The sequence below is a fragment of the Stegostoma tigrinum genome, chromosome 7, assembly GCF_030684315.1.
Source record: "Stegostoma tigrinum isolate sSteTig4 chromosome 7, sSteTig4.hap1, whole genome shotgun sequence".
NCBI classification, from domain to species: Eukaryota; Metazoa; Chordata; class Chondrichthyes; order Orectolobiformes; family Stegostomatidae; genus Stegostoma; species Stegostoma tigrinum.
In genome coordinates this window covers 27080319-27106242 of record NC_081360.1, presented here as the reverse complement: position 1 = coordinate 27106242, position 25924 = coordinate 27080319, and the positions used below count along the sequence as shown (strand labels likewise).

The window sequence follows — 25924 nt, the reverse complement described above, 5'->3', positions numbered from 1 at the left end:
TAAAGCAGGAGAATGGAGCTGAGAAACTTATCAGCCATGATTGCATGGTGGACAGACTCGATGGGCCGAATGGCCTAATTTCTGCTCCTACGTCTTATGGTAATATGGTCTAAATTTTAATTACTTCAACCACTCCATGTGCTAATGAGTTCTAGATTCTCAATGCTGCCTGAGTAAATACCTTTCTCCGGCATTCGTTTTTTAGGATTTACTAGTGATTTCATTTTATCTACGGCTTTTAGCTGTGGATTCCACAAAGGAAATCCTTCATCTTCATCTGCACTATCGAATTCATTCATAAAGTTAAAAAGAGTCAATATGCCAGCTCTCAGTCTTTTTGTTTGCCTACAGAGAAAAGGATCAGTCTGCTTGGTGTTCCCTGATCATTATAATCGCTCAATTCTAGTATCACCCTCATACAAATGGTAGGAAGCTCAGTAGTCTCCATAATGGCTCACCATAAATCCTTTGTTCTTGCATGTTTTTGGCTTGAAAAGCTTGGCTCCCTCACATGCATACATAATTGAAATGAGAGGACCCCAGCGATGCTAGTTCAACAAAGTTGGATGGTCAGGCTCTTCATTGTGGTTCGCTTAACAATGTTATGCAGCAGATTGCTCAGTGAATTATTTCTACTAGCTAGAAATGATTATAGTCATTTGTAAACAATTGTTTAGATATGGTATGAGTCACTTCTGGAAGAAGTAGAATTTGAGCCCAGGCATTAGTGCGTCACTCCATTGCACCTCAAAAGTGGCAAAATGAATTATATACTAAGTGAAGCATCTCTCCTGACCAAGTTCAACATGATATAAAAGTTAATTTTCTTAGAATTCTTACTGTGTTGTTGTAGGTTAGTTGGAAACCCCAGTTAACTATAAACTGCTGGACCTCTGCTAACATTCTTGCAGATGCAATTATTGAAAGTCTGAGGAAATTTAGCATGTATATACACATCGTGCTATAGAAAGAATATTGTTGAACTAAAAATGGCACAGAAAAATTTTACAAGGATGTTGCTGGGGTTAGAGGGTTTGAGTTGTAAGGAGACCTCGAATGTTTTTCCTTGGAGGATTGGAGGCTGAGGGGTGACCTTATAGAGGTAATTAAAATCATGAAAGGCATCGATAAGGTGAATAGCCAAGTTCTTTTTCCAAGGGTAGGGAATCCAAAATTAGAGGGCACAGGTTTAAGGTGAGTGGGGAAAGATTTAAAATGGACGTGAGGAGCAACATTTTCACACAGAGGGTAGTGCGTGTATGAAACGAGCTGCCAGAGGAAGTGGTAGAGGATGGGTACAATTACAATGTTTAAAAGACTTTTGGACAGGTACATGAATAGAAAAAGTTTAGAGGGGTATGGGCCAAATACAGGCAAATGGGATTAGTTCAGTTTAGAATGCCTGGTCGGCATGGACAAGTTGGACTTAAGGGTCTGTTTTGATGCTGTCTGTCTCTATGACTCTACGATTCTAAAAATGTAATTAAAAGAACACAATTAGGCACTTAAATGTCCATTGGGAATTCCACAGTACTTCAATCAACGCAGTAAATTTGTCTGGTTTTATCTGATTAATATTGGAATCATAAGACCCAAGAACAATTGAGTCCCTGGTTTGTGCTCAAGCACGTGTCCTCCCATAATTGGCCTCAGCGAAGACAATACCATTAGGGGTCCCAGACATGATTGCTATCCCATTTCCCCTACTACAAATGCATGTGCATGGAGATAACAACATGCTTCAGCATGCCTGTGTTTGTCCTACAACCTTTGAACACACCCAACCAGAATACACATGACGATCATTTGTCATCATACTCTAGTACAGAATCAACACTTTGAAAATGGTAGTTCCTTCTTAAAATCCAAAATCTCATAATTGTTCATTTTCAATTATTTACTTTAACAAAATCATTAACATGATACAATTATCGACGAATCTCTCTTTTAAATGTATCTTCTATTTTAATTGCAAATGACTCTCATACTGCAATTCCATTGACTGTCTCAAACTATACTGAAATGCAATTGATTAAGAGTATTGTAATTTATTTCCAAAGACCTCACTTGCATCCTACAATAATATTTATTCTCAAAAGTTACCTTGTCTAAACATTCTGTGAAAAATGTTCATAGCACATTTTCAAAATATTGTATGATTCTGTTTTCAAACCCATTAACTCCTTGAACAAAAACAGACGTTGATGGGAAAGCTCAGCAGGTCCGGCAGCATCTTTGAAGAAAAAAATCAGAGGTAATGGTTCGGGTCTGGTGACCTGGTGAGGAAGGGTCACCAGACCCGAACCGTTAACTCTAATTTTTTTCTTCACAGATGCTGCTAGACCTGCTGAGCTTTTCCAGCTAACTTCTGTTTTAGTTCTTCATTTAAGCATCCACAGTTCTTTTGGTTTTCATAAACTCCTTGTGTTAGGTAAGCTTGTTACAGCACACGCATTTGATTGTGTTATCTTTTTATTTGGTAGTTTATCCTTGTTGGATGAATTGATTTTTAAAATTTCTATGTTGGGGATTAGACCTTGTTGTTAACTCCACTAAATAATGTTAGTGCACAGTGCTTACTTCATATCTGATTTTTGTGAAAATGTTTCAACTTCGAAGAGTTCCAAAAATGATTTCTCTCCATGAGCTCTAATGAATTTTCTCAAATAATTCTTCACAACTGGCCTCACAATGTATGGAGTACACCTCTATTTGCCCTTTTTATGCTATGGTATACTCAGTAATATTGAAAGCACATTCCCTTACCAGAAATCCCTGGGATTCCTCATACGGTGCTGTATTTAAAATGCAACTGTGCACCAGGGAAAGAGCTGCCAGTCAGGAATTGACCTTCACAGTGTCCATAATAGGAGGAGAAAGGGATAGAAAATATTCTGAGGGCACAGAGGTGGCATGGGTGGCTCTTCATTACAAGTTCATATTTGCAAATATATTGCTATTTTCATCACGGTTGACTGTCATCGTAACTCCAGTTACAGACATTGAGCCACATTAGGTTACCTGTCCTTGGTGCCATTCCATGTAAGAATCCTGTCCAAGGAAGTTCTGCTGATTGCCTAATGCCTTGACAGCTTGTCCTCGTTCATTGTTTTTATTTTGAGTGGGGAGGGGCAACATGCTGTAAAACCTTCAAACCATTGAAAATGTTCAGTTTTATTCAATGACAGCAAAAGCGCAGAAGGAAAAAGAACAGACAAAATGACAGCTGCATTTGCTTCCGAGAACGAACAAGAATCACTTGCCTTTCAAGCAACAACAAACTTACAGTAACTGAGTGACCACAGTAGTGCAGTCACAGGGATAAATATCCCTGCTGTGGCCAGGTACATCGGTTACAGTTCCAACGAACTAGTGCGAGGAACAACCGAAACAGAACAGCGATGTGAGCAGCCAGTATTTGCACCATTCACAAATGATGGCTTGGTACCTTCCTCCACACAGTGGGGCAAGGGGGAAGCCAACAAGGGGAGTCACGGAATATTTCTACATAGACACTTGACATAAAACTCTTATTCTGATTTATGCAGCATAATGCGTATCACAAAATATAGCAGGAGATGGTAAATGCTGTATGATTACTGATACCTCCCCTCAGCCACTCCAGCCCACACCTTTCTAAGACCCCACATCACCCTAGAAAGGCAGCATTGCATGGAAGAGCACTTTGGAAATTCTTAGAGTTCAAGTTGAGAGGAGAACAGTTTGTGCAGCCAATTGTGGACTGTGAGTGGCAGGTGAGATTTTCAAGTTCACCTGAGATCACTTCTGCTTCACAGAGTCGACTTTGATCAATCTTTAATTACCAATGACATAGAAAAATGGAAACATAGGAAATAGCAGTAGGAGTAGGCCATTTGGCCGCTTGAGCATGCTCCACCATTCAATAAAATTATGGTTGATCATTGAATTTAATATCATAATCCTGCACTATCCGCCCCACCTCGTATCCATGACCCTTTAGCCGTAAGAGTTATAGCTACCCACTTTGTGAAAACACAATGTTTTGGCCTCAACCACTTCCTGTGGGACTAAATTCCACAGGCTCACCACTCTGGGTAAAGAAATTTCTGCTCATGTCAGTCCTAAAAGGTTTACCCCTTATCTTTAAACTATGAGCCCTGATTCTAGACTGTCCCATAGTTGGAACATTCTTCCTGTATCTAACCAACCTACTCCTATTAGAATTTTATAGGTTTCTATGAGATCCTCCTTTTTCCTCTGAGCTCCAGTGAATACAATCCTAACTGACTTACTCACTCCTCATACGTCAGTTCTGCCATCCCAGCAATCAATCTGATAAACCTTCACCCCATCCCTCTGAAGTTAGAACATCTCTTCTCAGACAAATAGACCAAAACTGCACGTAATATTATAGGTGTGGCCTCATCAATGCCCAGCACAAATGCAGCAAGACATCCCTGTACCTGTACTCAAGTCCTCTCACTCTGAAGGCCAACATACAGTTTACTTTCTTTACTGCCTACTGCGCTGGCAACTCAACATATAGGATAAAATGCAATAGTGCATTGGAGGCTGTGGGTTACAGTGGGAGTGGGGCAGTTGATCAATGGTCACGACCATCCTGGCTTTGCTGGGGTGACAACGCAACACAATGTTGATATGACTAAGCTGTAGGGCTGGGGGTCAGGGGTAATGAAGAGACAAATGAGATAACACAAATGAAGCATTTTGGTAGGACAGTGTGGAAATTCAGTACTGATGGGGTCAACAGAGGATGCAAAGAAGAAAGGAACATCAAGGTTACTGAGGACACCGTTTGATTGCCAGTCTGGGTCTGCTGCCACTCTGCTGGGTGTGACCTGCATTGCCTTTGTTAGAGGCTTCACTTTATTTTATTTTTACATTGTTATTTTATCAATTTTGATTTGGAATTTATGTGCTGAGAACTGTGAGCTAAAGTTGACTTGTGGGCTGTGGGTAATAGCTTGTGTTGAAAGTAAAATAGATCAAATAATCCTTTGTTTATTTGTTAGGCCAGGCCTAGAAGTAATTGTGGGCTGGTTCTTGATCAAAAGATTCTGCAGATGCTTCGTCATCAGGGAAAAGCATTATGTTTGAACACATAGCAGAAGTTGACCATTAACAAGGTGAGTGTCTAGGAATCGGATTCAGCAAGTCTTGCAAAAATGTCATGCTGAAGTACATGGCATATGTTGTATGGTAACTGGGACCTCATGAAGGAGACAGACAGTCTGTCAGGGAGTGGTCAGCATTTGAATTGGGTTTTAGATTGTGTTTTCTGTTAAGAAGGAATCTGGCTATTGATACGACAGCATGAAGATTTAAAGGCTCCTTGCCTAAACTCCCGTGAGCAACTCTGGGAAGTTTAGATAATAGATAACTAAGTGATAAGTATTAATGCGTTTATCTGAGTGAAATGCAAAGGTGACCCTGATTGACACCTTCAGAAAATCAACGAAGAAACCAACATCCATGTCCGTGGAACAATGTGTCATGAAAACCACTCAAGTAATTTGAACAATTTTGTTATTTTCTTTTACTTATTCTTTAACTGTGTTTGTTTGTCTGACTATCTTTTATGCGAATGGGGCTGGGAGTAAAGTATTTTCAGTTAAAAGCGTTGGCCAACTAGATTACTTTCAGTAACTGGTGCACAAGGATGCCCAGGTCAAATTGGACATTCTCTCAATTTACAGCCATTCAAATAATAACCTGCCTTCCTATATTTGCTACTAAAGTAGATAACCTCACATTTAACCACATAATAGAGTATCCGTAATGCTTTTCCCCATTAATTCAACCTGTGAAGATTGCTTATGGTCAGGATTGCTGTCTGCACAGTGTATGGATACTCTGTGTATTTCACATGCAGGATGCTATGATTATAGGTAAATCCAACCTGTATTCTGTAAGCGCCTGATTAATTTCATAGCCCCTTTAAGGGGCTCAAGTCACTCACAAGTTAAGCCTAAGTCCTCAGACAAAAAAGAAACATTCCACCCACTCCCGGTGTGGTTGCAGACATTTTCCACATCCATTATCCATTCATGATTTGCATGAGTTTGGAACATGTTACAACACAGAGACAACCAGCAGAACCAAATTAGCCTTTCCACCTTTCTATTCACAATACAGTAAAGTTAAAGCCTCAAAGGCCCTCAAAATGACCCCAATGGTTCTTAAACAGACTTTTGAATAGCCAATCTCAAACTCTACTAATAATCATTTCCTGGCACAAGTTTGTATCTAAGTAGAACACTTAGCAATTTATTGACAATACAATGTCTGCAGTAGACTAAAATTACACAACAAAGTAATCTATTTAGTCTGTTCTTTTACCCCAAATAAGAGTAAAGCATGGAGCCAACCAGCAACATGTCCAGGCCCTTGTCTGATCATTGCTGACAATCATAGCAAACTCAGCAGGTCTGACAGCATCAGTGAAAGAGAAAACAGAGTTACCATTTCGGATCTGGTGACCCTTACACGGTTCTGAGGAAGTATCACCGGACCCGAAACGTTAACTCTGTTTTCTCCTTCACAGATGCTGCCAGACCTGCTGAACTTTTCCAGCAACTTTGTTTTTGTTCCTGATTTAGAGCAGAAAAGGCATGCCCTATGACCACATAATGAGTGGTATGGGTTATGGGTTTAATTTCTGTCATAACTCATATTGTTATTGTGTTCAGTGGGGAGGCAGCAGGCAGTACCCTGTGCATGTGAAGAGTCAAGAGACAAGGCCACTTCAGATATTAGACAAGGCTTCAGTCAAAAATTAAAGGATTGTAACAGTGGGCTGAACTGTCCCAAAATTTGGGTCAAGTGGTAATTTCAGGTGCGTCTCCCTCCATGAGCTCTTGCAGTTTTTCTCACTCAGTGTTAAGCTGCTCACCTCATTAGATATGCACCCCACTTTGACCATGCCACTCTGAGTTCACTAGTGCTGGGTTTTGTCCCACTGTACAAAGCAGATTGACGGCAACAATGCAATGCAAGATATCAGTAACATCCAAACTGCAGTACTGAAGAGCTGAGCCATGAAAGCAAGTCTAAGAAATGCTGTGATGAGGAGGTAAGACTGGTGTTTTGCAAATGTCAGTCTCTGTGGATGGAGAGTGGTCTCTACCCGTACAACATACTCTGAGATACTGGGGATTGCTGGCCATGTTGAATGTACTGAGAGGACACTGGTGAATTGTAGCTGCTAGGCAACTACCCTGATTTGGCTCTGTTTAGCTTTTGTCCACTACCTCGGAAAATAGCAACCTACATACAACTAATGCCTCTGATGAAGGGTCTAGGCCTGAAACGTCAGCTTTTGTGCTCCTGAGATGCTGCTTGGCCTGCTGTGTTCATCCAGCCTCACATTTTATTATCTTACATACAACTAAAGTGAGTTTCGGTAATAATTTGTTAATACATGCATATGAGCCCCTAGCTGCTCACTCGTAGACTTTTCAGCTAACAGTTAAAACCTTCAGTCAAAAAACTGAGTTTTCTTTTCTTGATGTTGAGAAACTGCTTTTCACCCTCACCATATTTTTCCTACTTTCGCTCCATTGCCCATATCATTTAGAGACTGGGAAAGTTCAGCCTATTGTGTTACTCTACCTTTGGAGAGGCAGCTTCTCTTCTCATTAGTGTCTGTCTGAAATGGTGGATTGCTGTGCAATGAGCAATGATGTGATTTCTTTGTAGATGGTGGCCTTTGTTGCTTTTCACTGATTTTGCGCACCCCAGTACCAAGCATCTGCTCGTGAGAAGTACAGGAACAAATTGTGAATTCCAATTTTTCACATTGCCTTCTCGCTATGAGTTTCCTCGTCTGTTTTGACTGTCCTGCTCATTTCTTGTCTAAACTGCCCCCCCATTCCTCTTGAATGTGCTGCCTTCAAAATTGAATTATTTCTTGCCATTAACTCCATGATTGAATCGCCCCAATTGGGTTACCCTTGCGACTCAGCTGATTAGAGTCCTTTTAAAGTTACAAACAATATGCAACGGTCACAACAGTAATTTGTTTTTCATCCTTCTCAAATTATTTGCAGCCTTTGAAACCAGCCTCCAACAGTATCTTTCATTCTTCATCAGGCTGCATTGGTCTGTCCCCACCGGTTCCATCTTTTCATAGGCGGGGAATCATCTGGAACAGTTCCTGTTCCTGATCCAACACCATGATGTCTAGTGTCTCCAGTGGCCCCTTCTGTTTCCTAGCTACATGCTACTTCAAGGTAACATCATCCCTCAATACAGGTCAGGTTCCACACTATATTGACAACACTCACCCCCACCTTATTGCCACCTCATTTAGCCTCTCTACTGACTCTGATCTGTCTGATTGGAAGTTCAATAATGGACATGCAGACATTTCCTCTAACTAAGTATCAGGCAAATTGAAGCCACTGCCTTCAATTCCTGCAACAAACTCTCTTCCTAGCTACTTTCACAAACATTGATGTTGTATTCAACTTTGAGATGGATTCCCAGCCACAGGGTGGTTACATCACCAGGACACCTATTTCCCCTTTCAAAGCATTATCCAGCTTTACTCCTGCTTCAGCTCATCAGCTGCTGAAATACTTTTCTATTATTTTCTTTTCTTTAAACACAACTATTCCAATGCTTTCATCTGCTATGCAAAATTTATTTAAGCTGATACAAAGCTAAAAAAGTCAGCACAAGGAATCAAGTGTGGAAGTATGTGATATATCGAAGAATAGAGGCAAGATAAGAGAGGAAGATAATATAATGGAAAATGAGGGTCAGAGGATGGCAGGGAGGGGAAGAGAGAGAAAATAACCCATGGGAAACACCAAGTAAGACTGGGTGTTAGAAAAATCTAGAAAAGACAGAAAGAAAACTAAAGGCTCTGTATCTGAATGAGTGTGTCATTCGTAACAAGGTGAGCAAACATTGAAACAAATAAATGCAATCTAATAGCTGTTATAGAAGCATCTCCGCAGAATGAAAATGATTGGGTCTTGAATGTTGAGGAATATATCATACATGGGGAATGGAAACATAGGTAAAATGGAAGGGAGCACTGGTAATCAAGGATAGCATTTGTACAACAGAGATAACATTAGTTCACGCGATCAAGGTATAGGATTGGTTCGGGTGGAGATGAGGAACAGTGAGGCAAAGAAGCCACAAGTGGGTGTGGTCTACAGGCCTCCTAACTATAACACAATAGAGGTGAAAGGATACAGTAAGAAATATTGGGTGATTGTGATAAAGGGATGGCAAATCTACATTAGATCTTGGTGACTTTAATCTACATTAGATCGAAAAAAATCAGATTGGCTGTAATAGCCTGAATGAGAAGTCCATAGACGCTTTTGAGATGGTTTCTTAGAGCAACATGTTTTGGAACCAACCAGAGAACACAATATATTAGACATATATAGAAGATACAAAGGGTGGAAGGGAGAAAGGAATTTACCAAAATTACAATCACAAGAGAAGTGGTACTAAACAAGCTATTGGAGCTGCAGGCTGACCAGTCTCCAAGTCCAGATGGGTTTCATCCTAAGGTTCTTTAAGAAAATACTAATGTGATAGAAGTTGCATTTGCATTAACTTTCCAAAATTCCACAGATTCAAGAAAGTTCCATCAGACTGGAAAGTAACAAATATAACCCTTTTATTCATAAAGGGAAGGAAAAAGAAAATGGGAAACTAAAGGCAATTAGCTTGACATCCATCTTGGGAAAGATGTTAGAATTGATCATAAAAGAGATTATAGCTGTGCACTGAGAAAAACCCAAAGTGGTCAGGATGATGTATGTGTATGAAATCATGTATAACTAATTTATTGGAATTCAATGATGGAGTAATATGTGCTGCGAATATAAGGGAGCCTGTAGATATTCTCACCTTGGATCTCTAGAAAGAAGTTGATAAGGTGCCAATAAAAAGTAATTGCAAAAAACTAAAATCCCACAGAGAGGGGAAATATGTCAGATAGTTGGAAGATTAGCTGTCTGGCAGTAAACAGAGATCATGCATAAATGGGCCTTTGATTGGCAGAATGTGATGAATGGAGTACCACAGCAGTCTGTACGGGCCCACAAATATTTACAAACTACAATGACTGAGGTGAGTGCATGCAACGTTGTTCAGAAAATATGTTGTGAAGAAAAAGGAACTTGCAGATGGTTATGGCTAGGTTGAGTGAGTGGGCAAAATTCTGGAACATGGAGTATAAAATGGGAAAATGTGAAGAAGTTGTTTACTTTCGCAAGTAAAAGTGAAAAACCAGAGGGTTGCATAAATGGGGAATAACTGCAGAATTTCAAGGTACAAAGGGATTTAGCTGTTCTGGACTATGAGTCAGAAAGGATAATTATGCAGGTACAGCATGAAATCAACAAGGCTAATGGGATACTATCCTCTATTATGAGAGGAATTAAACAAAACATTAAGGAGGTTATGTTTCAGTTATACAGGGAATTAGAGAGAACATATTTTGAATACTGTTTGCATTTGCCCTTCTTAGTTAAGGATAAACTGGATGCAGTTTAGAAGGCATTTATCGGATCGATGTCTGGAATGAACGGGTTGTCTAATGAGGAAAGGTTGGACAGGCCAGGCTATTTACACTGGAGTTTAGAAGAGTAAGGGGCAACTTGATTGAAATTTATTAGATCTTAACAAGGTGAGCGTGGAAAGAACATTTCATCTTCTGGGTCAGTGCAGAACTGGAAGGGACTGTTTAAAAATTAGGAGTTACCCTTTTAGGATAGAAATTGGACAGGAGAGGGGCAAATATTTTGCCTATCAAACGGTTGTGCCACTTTTGAGCTCTCTGCCTCAGAAGGCAGTGGAGGCAGGGTCATTAAATGTTGTCAAGGCAGAAGTTGAGAGATTTTTGTTTGGCAGGGAAATCCAGGATACTCAAGTGAATAAATGGGAACAGAGAATTCCAAACACGTCAGATCAGCCATGATCATATTGAATGGTGGATCAAGCTGGAGGGTCCAAATTATCTAATTCTGCTTGTATTTCATATATTTGTTGACCATGTCCTAAATTCCATTCACTCAGCCAATCCTGAATTCACTAGCCCATATTATTTCTCACTTTCACAAAATTCCAAGTTTTAAATTCTCACCGTTGTTTTAAAATTTCTCTATGGTCTGCTCCCTCTCTCGCTGCTGCTTGCTTCAGCACCAAGATCACTGCACTCTTTCAATGTTTGCTCACACATCTCTGAATTTAATTAGTGCATTTTGGTAGCCTTTAGCTGCCTAGATCCCAGGTTATAGAATTTCCCTCATTAAACCTTTACATCTCTCTTCCCTCTTTCAGGATGCTCATTAAAATCTATCTTTTTGGACAAGCTCTCAATCATGAGTCCAATTATCTCTATGCGATCAATGTAAAATGTTGTTTCTCATCCTGCTGTGTAGTGCTGTGTGGAATGTTAATGATGCTATGTATACTTAAGCTATTTTGTTGTAATTTAGTGGACTCTGCTTCAACAATAGAGTTTTTTCAACCATCTCTTAATTCTTCAACCTGTTCTTTGTTCTTACCATTTCACAGATCAACTGAAACAATCTGTCACATTTTCCCTATTATAATCTTGCATTGTGCTGAAAAAAACGTTCTGTCACATCATCTTCTCAGATGTATGAGTAACATTTCCAATCACTTGCATCTTTTATCATAATTATAGCTTCTCCTGCTTCACAATATCTGAGAGAAGTACCTGAGGGTTTTTTGCATGAAACTTTGGGAACTTCTCTCTGCTGCACAAGATTCAAGTTTAAGGCAGTTGTTTCCAAGAGTTTGACAGCTTCCGTCTCTAGCTGTTCATTCCCATAGAAACCAGTGAGGTGCAACTTCAATAACTCTAAGATAGGTTTATGCCCAAAATCAAATCCAGCCCCAAAACTCCCGACTTGCACCTGCAATGTATCTTCCATTTCAATCCCTACAAGAGACAACATCTGGCCTTGTAAGGTAGGCTGGATGATCCTGTTGTCAGTAACTTGGAGATCATTTGGGAGGGTAAGAGCCGTACAACAAGGAGGAAATGGAACACCGCCCTGGAAGAATGTGGAATAGAATGACGATTACATGTAAAAATACGGTAGAAGTCCAGGTATCAGCAAAGGCTGGCCTGAGTGGGTAAAATAACGAGGAAGAATACTTAATAGAATTGGGGAATGGGTGAGTAGGATGGGTAAGTATCATGACCACCAAAAATTGGAAATTCATTTCCAATTGCTAGGTTGTCCCATATTGTCACATATTAACACAGATTGGTCCTTGGGACTGATTGTCAGGCAGTTGACATGGAGCAGTCAAAAACATTGCGCAATGCAATCTTGCAAAACAGGCTGAAACATGTAAAATAGACTCTTAGTACTTTTTTCTAAACCACTGCAAGTGAGGTTAAACTCAAAACCCAAATCAATGTTAGTAATACCGAATCCATTATTAAAACACTGCTCCTAAGCATATGTTTTAGAAATCTGAGTGATATTCTGACAAAAATTTAACATTTGGAGCACAATATAGTTTACACCTTCCTTCTTCATTGGACGGACATAAGCAGAACACTTATTGAGTATGATTCTATGGGACAGGAGTATATCCCAGTAGTTGGTTTTGCTTTAAATTGCAGGTAATCTGTGTTTGAAATGTAGAGTATGCAGCTGGTGAATGCGTTCTTCCAGAAACCTAATGTAGTATTGGTTTCAACAAGTTTCAATTCTTACAGTGTTTTAAATGCTACACATCTTATTCATTTACCTTGTAGACTTGTTCTTCAACAGCTTCATGTATATGACTAAGTTGTATGATGTAACCATTCTAACATGAACTGTGAAGAATAGTAATACATCACTTCCAGGGCCATTGATCTTCCTCTGCTTTGGTCCCAAACACTGCTCAAAATGTATGTATTACAGGCAAACAGTAAGAGATAACTTTTTTCTTTGATTTTTCTTCTAAACACAAGGAAGCATCTTCAGCAACATCTGCACACAGACATTTTTCAGCAGCCACTGTGATTTGTGATAGTTTTGGTACTCTAATAACTGCCCCGTTGAACTCAGCTAAGTTATCCAAGGCTGCGCCCTTTCTGTTTTAGTCGATGTAACGCTTTCCCTGGTGTTGACATCATCCACTCAATGAATAGGCTAATACTTTCTTCCTCTCACACACAAGGTACATGTTTATTTCAACTTACTGCTGCCAAATCTAAGCTTCGTATAATTCAAACATGTAACTGGATTTTCAATAATTTCCCTACTTCTCTATCTCTCACCATTATTGGTTGCCAACTTCCTTTGTTCGAGTTCAGCAAGGCTGGTTGGATCGAGGTTTGCAGGAGACAGCTTAGGCTGTCAATCAAGGCCTCTTAGGAATGGGGAGTGTTCCTACTATGCACCTTACCCATCTAAACATTCTACTTAGGTATACCATTTTGGATACTGTTGGGGGAGATGGCTCACCTGGGGAAGGCAGCAGTAGCCAGGTTCATGGCACTGTGGCTGGCTTTGCTGTACAGAAGGGCGGGAAAAAGAGTGGAAAGGCTATAATCATAAGGGATTCGATTGTAAAGGGAGTAGATAGGCAGTTCTATGCTCAAAAACGAGACTCCCGAATGGTATTTTGCCTCCCAGGGTCAGGGATGTCTCAGGTCGACTGCAGGACATTCTGAAGGGGGAGGGTGAACAGCCAGTTGTCATGGTGCATATAGGCACCAATGATATAGGTAATTAATGGGATGAGGTCCTACAAGCAGAATTTAGGGAGTTCAGAGCCAAGTTAAAAGGTAGGATCTCAGAGTTAGTAATCTCAGGATTGCTACCAGTGCCAGGTGTGAGTCAGAGTAGAAATGAAAGACGAGGCTTGAGAGATGGTGTAGGAGGGAGGGGTTCAGATTTTTGGGACATTGGGACCAGTTCTGGGGGAGGTGGGACGATTACAAATTGGACGGTCTACACTTGGGTAGGACGGGAACCAATGTCCTTGGAGCTGCCTTTGCTAACACTGTTGGGGAGGGTTTAAATTAATGTGGCAGGAGGATGGGAGCCAAATGAGATGGTTAGTGGACAGTAAGGAGGTAGTAACTAAAGCCTGTAAGGAACCAGATAATGAAGTCAGTGTGACTAAGGGGAAGAGTAGGCAAGGAGCAGATAATGAAAGCAAAGGGACAGGTGGTCTGAGATGCATTTGCTTTAATGCAAGAGGTGTAGTAGGGAAGGCAGATGAATTTAGGGCTTGGATTAGTATCTGGGAATATGATGTTATTGCTATCACTGAAACTTGGTTGAGGGAAGAGCAGGATTGGCAACTAAATATAATAAAATGTGAGGCTGGATGAACACAGCAGGCCAAGCAGCATCTCAGGAGCTTTTGTGCTCCTGAGATGCTGCTTGGCCTGCTGTGTTCATCCAGCCTCACATTTTATTATCTTGGAATTCTCCAGCATCTGCAGTTCCCATTATCCTTGGCAACTAAATATACCAGGTTATAGATTTTTCAGGTGGGATAGAGAGGGAATTAAAAGGGGTGGAGGAGTTGCATTACTGATCAAAGGTGATATCACAGCTGTGCTGAAGGAGGGCACTATGGAGGAGCAGTGAGGCAATATGGGCAGAACTCAGAAATAGGAAGGGCGCGTTAACAATGTTGGGCCTCCCAACAGCGAGCATGATATATAGAGATACAAACATGTAGACAGATTATGGAAAGATTTAAGAACAACAGGATGATGGTGATGGAGATTTTAATTTTTCCAACATTGACTGGGATTCACTTAGTGTTAGGTGTTTCGACGGAGCAGAATTTGTAAGGAGCATCCAGGAAGGTTTTCTAGAGCAGTATGTAAATAGTCCAACTCGGGAAGGAGCCATAATGGACCTGGTGTTGGGGAATGAACCCGGCCAGGTGATTGAAGTTTCAGTAGGAGATTACTTTGGGAATAGTGATCACAATTCCATAGGTTTTAGAATACTGATGGACAAAGATGAGAGTGGTCTTAAAGGAAGAGTGCTGAATTAGGGGAAGGCCAACTATAGCAAAATTCGGCAGGAGCTGGGGAATGTGGATTGGGAACAACTGTTTGTGGGTAAATCCACATTTGATATGTAAGAGTCTTTTAAGGAGAGGTCAATTACAGTGCAGGACAGATATGTCCCAGTGAAAATGGAGGATAGAAAGGGCAAGCTTAGGGAACCATGGATGACAGGTGAAATTGTGAGACTAGCAAAGAGGAAACAGGAAGCATACATAAGGTCTAGGCGACTGAAAACAGACAAAGCTTTGGAAGAATATCGGGAAAGTAGGTCTGATCTGAAAATGAGGAATTAAGAGTGTTAAAAGGGGTCATGAAATATCATCAGCAAACAGGGTTAAGGAAAATCTCAAAGCCTTTTATTCATACATAAGGAGCAAGAGGGTAACTAGAGAAAGGGTTGGCCCATTCAAGGCCAAAGCAGAGAAGTTATGCGAGGAGTCAGAGAAAATTAGTGAGATTCTTAAGGAGAGGGACATGACAGATATTGAGGATAGGGATAGATGTTTGATTACTCTAGGTCAAGTCAGCGTAAGGAGAGGGGAAGTGTTGGGTATTCTAAAAGGCATGAGGGTGGACAAGTCCCGACGTCCAGATGGGATCTATCCCAGGTTTCTGAGGGAAGTGAGAGAGGAAATAGCTAGGGCCTTAACAATTATCTTTGCAGCATCCTTGAGAACGGGTGAGGTTCCGGAGGACTGGAGAATTGCTAATGTTGTCCCCTTGTTTAAGAAGGGTAGCAAGGATAATTCAGGTAATTATAGACCGGTGAGCTTGATGTCAGTGGTAGGGAAGCTGCTGGAGAAAATACTGAGGGATAGAATCGATTTACTTTTGGAAGAAAATGGGCTTATTTTTGATAGGCAACATGGTTTTGTACAGGGAAAGTCATGTCTTACCAACTTGATAGAATTCTTTGAGGAAGTGACAAAGCTGATAGATGAGGGAAAGGCTGTGGATGTCATATACATGGACTTTAAATGGAAAAGCCCTGTGGCAAACTGATGCACAGAGAGATTTGGGTATTCAGGTTGATTGTATCCTGAAGGTCGCTATGTAGGTCGATAGAGTGGTCAAGAAGGCATGTGGCATGCTTCCATTCATCGGACGGGCTATTGAGTACAAGAGTTGGCAGGTCATGTTACAGTTGTATAAGACTTTGTTTCAGCCACATTTGGAGTACTGCGTACAGTTCTGGTCACCACATTACCAAAAGGATGTGGATGTTTTAGAGAGGGTGCAGAGGAGGTTCACCAGGATGTTGCCTGGTATGTAGGGTGCTAGCTACGAAGAGAGGTTGAGTAGATTAGGATTATTTACACTAGAAAAGCAGAGGGTGAGGGGTGACCTGATAGAGGCCTATAAAATCATGAGAGGTGTAGACAGGGTGGATAGCAAAAAGCTTTACCCCGGAGTGGGAGACTCAGTTACTAGGGGTCACAATTTCAAGGTGAGAGGGGAGAAGTTTAAGGGAGATATGCATGGAAAGTTCTTTATGCAGAGGATGGTGGGTGCCTGGAACGCGTTGCCAGCAGAGGCAGTAGAGGCAGGCACAATAGCGTCATTTAAGACGTATCTAGTTGGATACATGAATGGGCAGGGAGCAGAGGGATACCGATCCTTGGAAAATAGGCAACAGGTTTAGATATAGGATCTGGATCGGCGCACACTTGGAGGGCCGATGGGTCTGTTCCTGTGCTGTGATTTTCTTTGTTCTTTGATTTTCCATCCATTTACTTTTACTTCTGTCGCACCAAGATCTGCACTAGCTAAGTCCTAAAAGAAAAGCACTGTGTTTCATTCCCTCTCATCATTAAAATTGCAATAGATCAAAACAAAACACAAATCTTTTTCACTTACTTGAAATATCCTATAATTACAATCGCTATGGTCAGTGAGCAGAGAGACACGGAGTATCCAATGGTGTACATTACATAAACCCGTTCAAAGAATTCCTGTTTAAGAACAGAATAAATCATCTAAATTTTAAAAACCAATTAATATTCAGTAAAAATACAGTTTTGTATTTCATCTTTACTAACATATAATTATAAACTCGTCCTGAAAAGAACATTGCCAAGCCCTTGGGATGAGATCAGGCTCCCATCATAAGATCCCTTCACTCAACCTCTCCCCGTCCCGGATATTGTCAACAAAGACAGGTTTCAACTTTTACTTGTCTATCACTAATGTCAGGCTGCAGAAACGTGAGACACTCTGTGTAGTTTGTCCATGTTCGGTTCAGATCTTCAACAAACTTCCACATTCCATCATCATTGCAGTGGCGATAGGCGAACCCTGAAGGAAAAAAAAATCATGCTATCATTTATTAAGAAATCACTCCGGCCTGAATAGCCTTTTGCCATTGATAAGTGTAGAGTTGGCAATAATGAATAAGCAAAGCACAGTACCTTTATGATTAAAATCGTAAATATAATGTGGGCACGGAACAGAAGTGAGCTCTCCTGGGAATCCACTTGGCCAACATGTTAAACCATCCCATTCTGGAATACAGACTCCATCTGAAAAAAAGATAAGACATAATTATGAAGGAGAAAGGAATGGTTGAGTCCAAGGAACATTGGGTGCACCAACCATGATGGCACCAGAGCTTATTAAAGCTCTCTTGTTTTGCTGCAGACAAAATGGCTTCATTGAATCCAATGAATTAAATAGAGACTATTAAGCAGGATTTGAGCACATACTAGGAGAACATGCAAGGCACCAGTGACTGTTCAGTGTTAGCATTCCTGCCTCTGACACAGAAAGTAACATATTCAAGTCCTATTGCAGGGCTCTGAGCCCAGAAACCTGGCCAGCAATCCTGAGTAATGCTGATAGAGTGCTTCAAGGCTGTCTTTCCCTGGGGCCTAATCTTGTTCCTGTGTTTTGTGCCAGTTTAATGGGGATGCAGGATATTTGCCTGAATCCTGTAGGAGCCTCATTCCTCAAATTAATTTGGAATCTCGTCATTTACCAGGCTCTGATGGAAGTGATGGGCTCTTGCAGGTCAGTTGGAGCACCAGCAAGAGCCCTGTGTCACTTCTTTTCAGCAAGACCCACTGTATTAAGCACCTCTCGGGTATTGAACTGGGCATGAGGGAGCCTTCCGAGCCAGCAGCTGTCAATGCAAGCAGCGCCACCAAGGGAGAACTTGTTGCTGTTGGTCATGCATCCCGGAAGAGGCCAAGCAGCAGTGAGAGCTTCGAGGCAATAATTTAGGTCCTTGATTGGTGATGGGGCAGGAGGTTCTTCCATGCCCCGGTCTCAGTCAGGCAGCCTAGGTATGTCGGAGATGGTAGGAACTGCAGATGCTGGAGAATTCTTCAGTCTTCTGGCAGCCTGTGGACCCGCATTTCTGAAGAAGGGTCTAGGCCAGAAACGTCAGCCTTCCTGCTCCTCTGATGCCACTTGGCCTGCTGTGTTCATTCAGCTCCACATCTTGTTATCTCAGCCTCGACATGTCAGTTAATTATAAAGGAAATACTTCAGAAACATGAAATAAATGCTAGAGGTACTCAGGGGCTCTGGTAGTATTTTGGTGAATGAAAGTGTGTTAATGGCATGGATTTTGCACCCAAGGTCATTCGGCAGTGCCACGAAATCACCCTGCCATCTGGAATGCCAATCCTCAATTCCTGAGCGAAGGAATGTTCACTGGACTCTGACTCACATGACTCGTTGCCCACACTTTTGTTTTTTTTTAATTATTCACACTGGTAAAACTGTTTTCTTTCCTGTTTCATTCTTGTGTTTGCCTGTATGTATATGAGTTGCAAAGCTAATCCAGGGTTTGTAGATGTGAATAAATGTTACTCTTCAAACATAAGGAAGTTCGCTGAGAATCAGTTTTAAAATAGTTTCACAAACGGAGGTTTGGAAAACATGTCACAGCCTATTTCAAATTAAGTCATGCTGCTGACAGATAGAAATTGAGAGCAATAATTCAGTCTTCCTTACTCCCTTGTCCCTAGCATTTGTGTAGAATAAAAGCAAAACAAGTCTGAAACAAACACAGGAAAAACCTGTCGCGATTGTAACAAGGTCAGTCAATTGTACCTTAATGAATGAGATCTCTGATAGGGGCTGTTAACCTGATCCAAACAGTGAGCCCTTGCTGACAGATAAAAAGAGGAGTATCAGAGATTCCTGGCATTCTTAGAGCTGACTTTGAAGAAGCTGTACCAGAGTCAGGATTTTCCATGAAAAATAAAGGGTTACTTGGTGACAGGTTGCTGGCCTCCGTGGAGTTATTTCAGCGGCAACAAGAGCAAAGCACGTCCTGAAGAAACTCACTCGCAACAGTTGTCTCTTAGCAGGGGTAAACATTTCTGGCATCATGCCATTATTTGGGGAGCTTCACTTGTCCAACCCTGCTGTTGAAGATTGGGCCCAGTACGTGGAAAGAATATTTTTATTTCTGGGCAAACAACAGCTTGGTGGGATGCTCTTTGCAGAGTCAGTATCAACCAGATGGGCCAAATGACTTGCTTCTATACTGTAAAGATTCTATGATTCTTTGACATTGGATCAGATAGAAAATGAATAATTCTTCTGACAGCCTGTGGCCTTTTTTTTTGTTATTAGAAGTCTAATTTTCCCTGAGGCGCTAGATACCAAAACCTTTCAAGAGTTGACAGGAATATTAAGACCGTAAGCCTCTTCTCATTCTGAGATGTTATCATTTTTATTCAGCAATTTGAGAATCATATTGGGATTTACCTATGACGAGGTGAAGATGACTGGCAGAGGGATATGACTTTGGTTTAACCCTTAGTGGATGGAGCTAATGGTGTAACCATACAAAAGCACCAACTAGCTGAAGTCCAATTGGACTCCAAACGGGCACTAAAACTAGTAAGTGGAGCAAGAACAAAGTTGCTGGAAAAGCTCAGCAGGTCTGGAAACATCTGCAAAGGAGGAAACAGCGTTAACACTGCGGATCCGGTGACCCTTCCTCATAACTGCATTAAGTGGAGCACGAGTTGCAGGGTATTTCGATGGACGTGGACACTTGCCGGTCCAACTGGGCTTGGGGAACTGCACTTGAATGCAGGCAATTGCCTAGCTTCACTCAGGGCATATCCTGAACAGAGGGACTCTTGTTCAGCCCACAGCAAAACCCCAAAACAAAGCTGAGCTTTGGTCAGATAATTGAAATTTTTTTCAGGATCTGGCCTGGCAAGCAGCCATGGTTGCCACTAGTATGCAGACAATGAGTCCTACTCGACCTAAATTTCTTAAATCAACTCTTAGAACCGATATCCAGGAGCGTGCATACTCTGGAAAGTCTCCCTAAATTTGGTTTGGAACATTTAAATTGCTTAGCAACATCCAAAATCAGAACCAATCAAAATAAATGTCAGGCTAAATGGTCACCTGGTTCTAATGGAGGTTGCTACTGGTGCAGCCACATCAGTGATTGCAGAACAGTTTTTAACAAAATTTGCTGTGGACTCGAACCCATAAGTTTGAGCTAGGCTGACAACCATTACAGATTAAGGAGAGGACTTTGGTTCTGGTGTCTTATAAAAAGCAGTTGGTTCAGTTACCAGCAATTGTAGTAAAAGGAACAAGCTTGATGGGGGAGAATTCGCTGAGAAATATTCACCTAGATTGGCTCAACCTTTTTCAATTGGAAAATGGCTGCCTGAGTGAAGTCCCAATTAAATACTTGGAAGGTTTTCAGGACGATCCAGGAAGTATCAAAGGAGTCAACGCAGCTTTGCATGTTGACCAGGAAGCAATTTCACAATTCTGCACGGTCTGCTTTGTGCCCTTTGCCTTATGGGCACAAATAAAGGCAGAAATCAGAAGGCCAAAATGCGGAAGAATCATCAAGCTAGTCCAATCAGCAGGGAGAGGCAATGGCTTAGTCATACTATCAGAGGACTGTTAACCCAGAGACCCAGATAATGTTCTGAGGACTTGGGTTCAAACCTGACTACAGCAGGTGGCAGAATTTGAACACAATTTTTAAAAAATCTGGAATTAAGGATCTAATGATGACCATTAATCTGTTGTCAATTGTTGGAAAAACCCATCCGGTTCACTAATGTCCTTTAGGGAAGGAAACTGCCATCCTTAAGTGGTCTGGCCTACATGTCATTCCAGACACACAACAATGTGGTTGACTTTTAACTACCCTTGGGGAAATTAGGGATGGGTAATAAATGTTGGCCTAGCCAGTGACCCACTCATCCTGTGAGTGAATAATACTAAGAAAACTGCAGGATGGGCAGCACCGGTCATATTGAATGTGAAGCCTGGTGGGTTGGGCTCGCCTTTGTTGGGACTTTAAACAAATGGAAAACTGTTTACACAGCTGGATAAGTAAGTAATGACTCACAAAAAGAATTTATGCACAAAGCTGGCAAGGCATCCATCTTTCATGAAGCTTTCACATGAACCATGCTTACTTACAACTATGGCTAGATGAGGTTTCCTAGACATAAGCTATAAAGCATAAGGGCTTGTACCAAACTAAGAGACTGCAATCTGGGGTATCATCAGTCTGTTCAATTTTTCAGCAGATGATGGAGAACGTTTTGCAAGGTCTACCTCAGGTGGCTATTTGTCAAGATGATTATTTATTAACAGGCAAGACCAATCGGGAGCATTTAGAGAACTCGGACATAATCCTAAGTTGTTTCTCCAAGGAGGACGTATGCCTTAGAAGGGAAAATTGTGTGTTCCAGGCACTCCAAGTGACCTACTTGGGCTAAAAAGAAGGCAAGATTGGATTACACTCATTGGAAGATAAAGTGAGAGCAATCAAAGGTGTCCCGGCTCCCATGTCTGTCCAGGAGCTTTGGCCATTTCTTGGACTGGTAAATTATTACAGTAAGTTCATACACAACCTGGCGTTCATCCTGGCTACTTTGTATCATCTCCTAAAAGAATGGTCAACCTTGGAAATGGTTGTGTAGCAAAGTCATAGCTTTCAGTAAAGTGAAGCAACAGCTATCATTCCAAGCTGGATTTGGTATTAACATGCAATGCCTCCCTGTATGGCATCAGGGCGGTATTAGCTCATTGGTGGCCCAATGGAGAGGAACGCCCAATAGCACATGCTTCCAGGATTTTGGCTAATGCAGTGTATAAATATGCCCAGAGAAAGAAGGAATGGTAAACTATTTAGAGTCAGACAATTCCAACAATGCCTTTATGGATGAAGATGTGTGATAATAAGAGACCACAAACCCCTATTATGTCTGCTTAAAAGATATCACCCATCGCTTTAGGCCAATTCCAGCAGTGGGGTCTACTACAAAATGTGTATAATTACAAGTTGGAAGGCCATCCTGGAGGCCAAGTAGCAAATGTGGATACATTGAACCATCTCCCATTGGCAGATACACCACTAATGGTACCAAAGAGTCTGTAATGGTATTAAATTGCCTGGAAACATTCCCAGCCAGAGCTAACAATATCAGACTCCAGACGCAGAAAGATCTGGTCCTTGCAAAACTGAAACAATTGGTGGCAATGGGCGAAACTAAAGTCACAACTAGAATTGAAACCTTTTTGGATCAGTAGAGACCAGCTTGCGGTTGAGGATGACATATTATTATGGGGAGCAAGAGTGATTGTCCTGAGCCAAAGGTCACCATTAGATAGTAGTTCACCTCCACTAGGGCCATCCAGGGATCTGCAAAATGAAGATGATAGCTGGAAGTTATGTCTGGTGGCCAGTATTGGATGCAGATGTAGCCACTTTGGTGGGGCAGTGCACAGAGTGCCAAAAAGGGCAAAAATTACCACTAGCAGGATTTCCACATCCGTGAGAATAGCTGGATAGACCGTGGACTCAGTTGCATATTGATTATGCAGGTCCTTTCATGGGCTCAATGTTCTTAGTCATTGTTGACACCAGTACACAATGGTTGGATGTACATAGGGTTCATTTCTCAAATATGGGGACGATAATAGAAAAACTGTGTGCAGCTTTTTCAATACTCGAAGTGGGGTTCATTAATGATGGGCCATCATATATCAGCAGGGAATTTGCGTATTTCCTAAAGTTGAATGGTACTCGACAGATAAGATCGGCTGTATACCATCCATCATCCAATGGTCTGGCAGAGACAGCAGCGCAAACCTTGAAAGCAGGTTTCAAGAATCAGCCTGCAGCCTTGTTAAATACCAAGCTGTCCCGGATCCTATTTGATTATAGAGCCACCACTCAGGTAACTATAGGGATAGCACCAGTAGAAATGGGGAGAAGATTCTACACCAGGTAAAATCAGCTCTTCCCAGAGATTGGGTGGCCGGGGGGGGGGGGGGCATGGATATATATTGAAACAACATCAGGAACGCCCATGCCAGACATAAGACTACACTAAGTGAGAGAAAGAGTTTACTTCAGGGAATGAAGTTTAGTGTAAAAGCCACGGAAATGGCTCTGCATAGCTGCATGCAAGGTCAGTATTGGCAACATAGGTGCAACGGTCCTGAACCAACATGTAGACCCTATGAGAGGCGGGAATTCACAAGTGGTATGGCAGCAAAATGGATCCTGCCTCTCGCAACAGTCATAAAGTCTGCCTCAGCCCATGGGCTCACCTTCTCCATCAAGCATTAACAAGTCATAAAGTCATAGGGATGAAACAGACCCTTCGGTCCAACTCATGGCGACCAGGTATCCTAAATTAAGCTAGTCCCATTTGCCTGTATTTGGCTCATATCCTGCTAAACCTTTCCTATTCATATATGCATCGAAATGACTCTTAAATGTTGTAATTGTACCAGCCTATAGAGATGGACATGATGGATGAAGCGACCTTATTACCTTTGCTGCCAGAAGAAGACAGTGCAATTCTACAGAGACACTCCTGGTGCAAAAAGTGATCACCGATATCAGATGCTGAGTCAGAGGACCCGGTGCTAAAATGTCCCAGGAGGATTTCTAAGAAGAAGGATTGGCCCATGTCCTTGGACGCAGAGGGGTAGTGATGTAGTGATTGCAATGAGGTCAGCCAGCACAGTATATGAATTCCCTGATTGGGGTTATTAATCTAGTCTGGACAGGGAGCCCCTGGCTGACAGATAAAAAGAAGAGTGCCAGAGATTCCCGGCTCCCTGAGGGCTGTCTCTGAAAAGGCTATACCAGAGTCAGGAATTACCATGTGAAAATAAAGGTTGACTTTGGTGATGGGATAGTGGCCTCTGTGGAGTTATTTCAAAACCCAACAGGTCCGACAGCATCTGTGGAGTGAGAAGGGGAATTCATGATTTAAGTCACATCAGACTCTTCTTCAGAACTAAAAGGAAATTCTATTTGCCTGGTTAATTACTTGTAGCCCTGCATGATAACATTTTGTGTTTCATGCACAATCAAACTCAGATCCCTCTGCATTCTGGTTTTTGTTTTGGAGTCTCTTTCCCCACAGTAGAGTCCGTAATTAAGAAAGCGAATGTAATGTTGTCATTTATCTCAAGAGGGTTGGAATATAAAAGCAGCGATGCGCTTCTGAGGCTTTATAAAGCTTTAGTTAGGCCCCCATTTAGAATACTGTGTCCAATTTTGGGCCCCACACCTCAGGAAGGACATACTGGCCCCGGAGTGTGTCCAGCAGAGATTCACACGGATGATCCCTGGAATGGTAGGCTTATAGTATGATGAACGGCTAAGGATCCTGGGATTGTACTCATTAGAGTTTAGAAGGTTGAGGGGAGATCTAATAGAAACTTACAAGATAATGTATGGTTTAGAAGGGGTGGACGCTAGGAAGTTGTTTCCGTTAGGCGGGGAGACTAGGACCCATGGGCACAGCCTTAAAATTAGAGGGGGTAAATTTAAAACGGAAATGAGACGACATTTCTTCAGCCAGAGAGTGGTGGGCTTGTGGAATTCATTGCCACGGAGTGCAGTTGACGCCGAGACGTTGGATGCCTTCAAGGCAGAGATCGACAAATTCTTGATCTCAAAAGGAATTAAGGGCTACGGGGACAGTGCAGGGAAGTGGAGTTGAAATGCCCATCAGCCATGATTTAAATGGCGGAGTCGACTTGATTGGCTGAATGGCCTTACTTCCACTCCTATGTCTTATGGACTTATGGTCTTATAGTCTGCCTTTCGATTCTTCCTACCAAGTGCATGAATTCACACTTCCCTATATTGTGCTCTATCTGCCAAATTTTTGCCCACTCACACTACCTGTATGTGACCCCTTGAAGAAGACTTATTCCAGATTCAAAAAGTTAACTCAATTTCTCTCTCTGCAGATGCTGCCTGACCTGCTGAGATTTCCAGTGTTCTTTACAGGTTAGTGAAACTAAGTTCGGGACTGTGGAAGAGTGGAGGATTTTGGGGACATATTTTTATGAGACATTAAAGGCAATGCCTCAGGTTGACAATATTATTGAAAAAAGCTGGAGTGACAGTTTTTAATCTTGCAAATATACTAGAAAAGCCACAAGGTATGGTGAGCTGGAAATGTGTTAGGACAGGATTTTGAAGTTTTAGAGAAGGTGTAGCTCACGAACTATGAGCCTACCTGGAACGAGAAACACCTTAAAAAAAGTATGGGAGCGGGCAATTTTGTTTGAACTTGTAACATAGGTTTGAGGGAACAGTTCCTACTGTGAGCTCCTTAGACTCAGAGCACACCCAATATTTAGTTTCAGGTCTCATAGTTATTGACGTGTTAGCTGCAGACTTCATTGCACCTGTGGTGCCTGTAAAAGCTTGCTGGGTACCTGGGTGAGCATTGCAGCTGATCTACTTGGGTGCTGACATTTACCTAGGATATGGCAGCCAGGGGAAATGAGAGCACCACTCCCCGGGCAGAGTTCTGAGAGTCCTGCTTGATGGGATGGCTTTGATGTGGGACATCACCCTTTCCCCAGGGCTAGCAGTCGAGGTCACAATAGTAGACTATGCCA

At 41.8% G+C, this 25924-nt stretch overlaps 1 protein-coding gene across 1 annotated transcript in view; it reads right to left on the bottom strand.

The window, feature by feature from the left end:
* Positions 1 to 25924, bottom strand: part of LOC125454321 (parathyroid hormone 2 receptor-like) — a 90930-nt gene that overhangs the window by 42340 nt on the left and 22666 nt on the right. Inside the window, exons 3-5 of the mRNA XM_048534944.2 lie at positions 17449 to 17559; positions 17214 to 17335; positions 16898 to 16992 (exon numbers count right to left, since the gene is read on the bottom strand). Coding sequence (XP_048390901.1) covers positions 16898 to 16992; positions 17214 to 17335; positions 17449 to 17559 — 328 coding nt within the window. The remainder of the gene's footprint in view (positions 1 to 16897; positions 16993 to 17213; positions 17336 to 17448; positions 17560 to 25924) is intronic.